Genomic DNA, 3,229 nt, shown 5'->3' with positions numbered 1-3,229 from the left:
TCGTGCGTTGAGCTGTCTCATATGTCCGTTTAACCTTAAACGAACAGATCCGGACAATTTAGAGTCGTGCGGTGGAGTTAGGCCTTACAAAGTGAGACCCTTGCACATGTCGTGGGGAATCGAAGTAATTTCGAGGTCTTTGAGGAAAGCGGCAAAAGGGTAGCGACCGCAATGGGGTGGAAGTGCGTGGGTCTGGAGTGGAAAGAGGCCGTTCCTCGGTTCCTGCCGCACCGCATCCGTCCAAGCGCAACCGTCTCGTTGGACGCCCCCAGATCCGACCCTCTCGACCCGGCCACCCCCACTCCACACCCCCACCCGAGGCAGGAGACCGCGGCCGCCACTGACCCATCCCCACATACCACACACGTATCCCCACCTCCTCAGATCCGAGCGCCATGGCCGCCCATCCCCACCCGCATTGCTATGCCTACCGCTAGCACCTCCATGGCCGCCGCCGCCTCCTGCCGGAGCCCGCTCGTCTGGTTCTTCTCCCTCGCCGCCGCGCTCTTCTTCGCCTCCTGGTACCTCCTCCTCGACTCCGCCGCCGCCCCGACCGCGCTCGATGCCCGCCGCCAGGGCCTCCGCCCCGCCTCTCCAGGCAGAAAATGCGATCCGGACAAGGCGCTGCTGCGCGTCTACATGTACGACCTGCCCCTCGAGTTCCACTTCGGCATGCTCGACTGGGAGCCTGGGAGCGGCGGCGGCGGCCTTTGGCCGGACGTCAGGCACGGCGTGCCGGAGTACCCCGGAGGGCTCAACCTGCAGCACAGCATCGAGTACTGGCTCACGCTGGACCTCCTCGCCTCCGAGCAGGGCGCGCCCACGCCGTGCAACGCCGTCCGGGTGCGCGACCCCGCCAGGGCCGACGTCGTCTTCGTGCCCTTCTTCGCCTCCCTCAGCTTCAACCGCCACTCCAAGGTCGTGCCGCCCGCGCGGACCAGCGAGGACCGGGCGCTGCAGCGGAGGCTGATCGAGTTCCTCGCCGCGCGGCCGGAGTGGCGGAGGTCCGGCGGGAGGGACCACGTCGTCCTCGCGCACCACCCCAACGGGATGCTCGACGCGCGCTACAAGCTCTGGCCCTGCGTCTTCGTGCTCTGCGACTTCGGGAGGTACCCACACAGGGTGGCCAACATCGACAAGGACGTCATCGCCCCGTACCGGCATGTCGTCGACAACTTCTTCAATGACTCCACCGGCTACCACGACCGGCCGACCTTGCTCTACTTCCAAGGCGCCATTTACAGGAAAGATGTGAGTACCCTTTGATGAAACCTTACTAGTTTTAGCTTAAGCAGGGAATTAAAATCGTGGTGTGATTAGTCAACTTCCATTTTTAATAATGTAGCTATTGATTTTAAAAGTTGCTTTGCATGTGTCCTTCTCCTACATAGATTTGAGAATGTTTGCCATGTACTGCTACTATTTAACCGATTTAAGTTTCAGTCAGTAGCACGATCCTAGGCTAGCACAACCTCATCTGTAGTCTGGAGTCTGGACACCCTCCGTGGTACTTGATTTGGACTTCAATGATTCTGGCTACGGGAAATATCCTAGTTGCAAATAATTGCCATTGGCATTGCCTTGTTCACTATCCAGCTGAGTTTGGTTGGCTCGTCTTGCTCATTAATCCAGCTCACTTTGGTATGCTATCACTTCTTTCATGTGACTGTTACCTACTTATAAGCCCCGTTTATGTCATAGCTCTAATGAGTCGGTTTAATACTTAAGAGGTTCTATAATCTGATAAGGTTGAGAATCCAAATTGTGATTGTCGCTTTCACACATTTGTGGCAAGTAGTGTATAATATGGTTTATTAAGCAAGATATATGAATTATTGACTGTCTGAAAACCAAGGTCCTGAGAATGTATGATCTGTGTGAAATATTGATGATTCTCATGGTTGTGATCTTTTGAATCACAACCTTGCAGGGTGGTTTCATCCGACAGGAACTTTACTATCTTCTCAAAGATGAGAAAGATGTGCACTTCTCATTTGGAAGTGTGGCTGGTAATGGGATTGAGGAATCGACACGGGGTATGAGGGCATCCAAATTCTGCCTCAACATTGCAGGGGATACGCCATCCTCCAACCGTCTATTCGATTCCATAGTCAGTCACTGTGTGCCCGTCATTATCAGCGATGAGATTGAACTCCCATTTGAAGATATCCTTGACTACTCCAAGTTCTGCATCATAGTGCGTGGTGCAGATGCTGTCAAGAAGGGCTTTCTGATAAATCTGATCAAAGGGATAAGCCCAGAAGAGTGGACAAGCATGTGGAACAAACTGAGGGAGGTAGAAGGGCACTTTGAATACCAGTACCCATCTCAGCCTGACGATGCTGTCCAGATGATCTGGAAGACCATAGCTCGAAAGGTGCCTTCAATTCGGCTGAAGGTCAACAGATTACAAAGATTTTCCCGGTCTGAAGCTAACAAAACAAACGATTCTCCGGCAAGATCTTCCTGGCTAGAAAATCAAGCTCGTTGATTTTGGACCAACAAACTCTCCCAGCTGGTTTTCAGTCCTCTGCAAGAGGAGTGCCCATAGTGAAGCTGAGCTTGAACCTCGAAGCCAGGAGCAACAGCTACAAGAGATTAATGGAGTAAAGTACTCCTGATACAGTTTACCATCACAATATTACAGATCCGAGGGCCTGATTTTTGTTCTTCTCCAATTTTCGTCGAAAATGTGCTCAACCGTGTAGATTAGGGACAATAACTTTTTGTATCAGAATCTGTATATCCTAGGCAGTAATTACTGATCATTTCCAATCTAGTCTTATACTACTTCAGAGGTGTAACTCCCCATTCTCGGAGCAAGAGTTTTTATGGTTCCTTGCTCGATTCTATCCATGTGATACCTGCAGATGACCGGCATATGTCGTCCTTCCCTTCCATTATTGGGTCATGACAAGAATTGCTGCTGTTCAGGTGATTGCATAGGTGCGCTCAAGTCTCGGTTGCCTCTTCGCTCTTGGTAACTACTTGCCTATCTGATCTGGGCAATTTACCCACTGAGCTGCAAGCCAGGTATACTCCTGACTGGCTTTGCGGCTGCCTCATGGGTGGAGTCCTGAATTGTCAAGAATAATATTGGTCGATATCGAGATGCCTTGAATGCGGTTTCAGAAGATGAGCATGGCCAATGAACGAAACACATACTACACTACATGCACTCATCAGATCACATGATACAAACCATCACAAGTCCCAAAACCTCTTCAAG

The 3,229-nt window shown here is 51.7% G+C and overlaps 1 protein-coding gene across 1 annotated transcript; it reads left to right on the top strand.

The window, feature by feature from the left end:
* The first annotated feature begins 265 nt into the window (after positions 1-265).
* Positions 266-2,838, top strand: LOC109774722 (probable arabinosyltransferase ARAD1). Its single transcript, XM_020333483.4, has 2 exons — positions 266-1,251; positions 1,931-2,838. The coding sequence occupies exons 1-2, from the start codon at positions 424-426 to the stop codon at positions 2,489-2,491; spliced, it is 1,389 nt and encodes a 462-aa protein (XP_020189072.1). The 5' UTR covers positions 266-423; the 3' UTR covers positions 2,492-2,838.
* Positions 2,839-3,229: the final 391 nt, after the last annotated feature.

The sequence above is a fragment of the Aegilops tauschii genome, chromosome 4 (assembly GCF_002575655.3).
Source record: "Aegilops tauschii subsp. strangulata cultivar AL8/78 chromosome 4, Aet v6.0, whole genome shotgun sequence".
In the NCBI taxonomy this organism is placed as follows: Eukaryota; Viridiplantae; Streptophyta; class Magnoliopsida; order Poales; family Poaceae; genus Aegilops; species Aegilops tauschii.
Note: the sequence above shows the minus strand (reverse complement) of the source record. Positions and strands in the feature narration are given on the sequence as shown.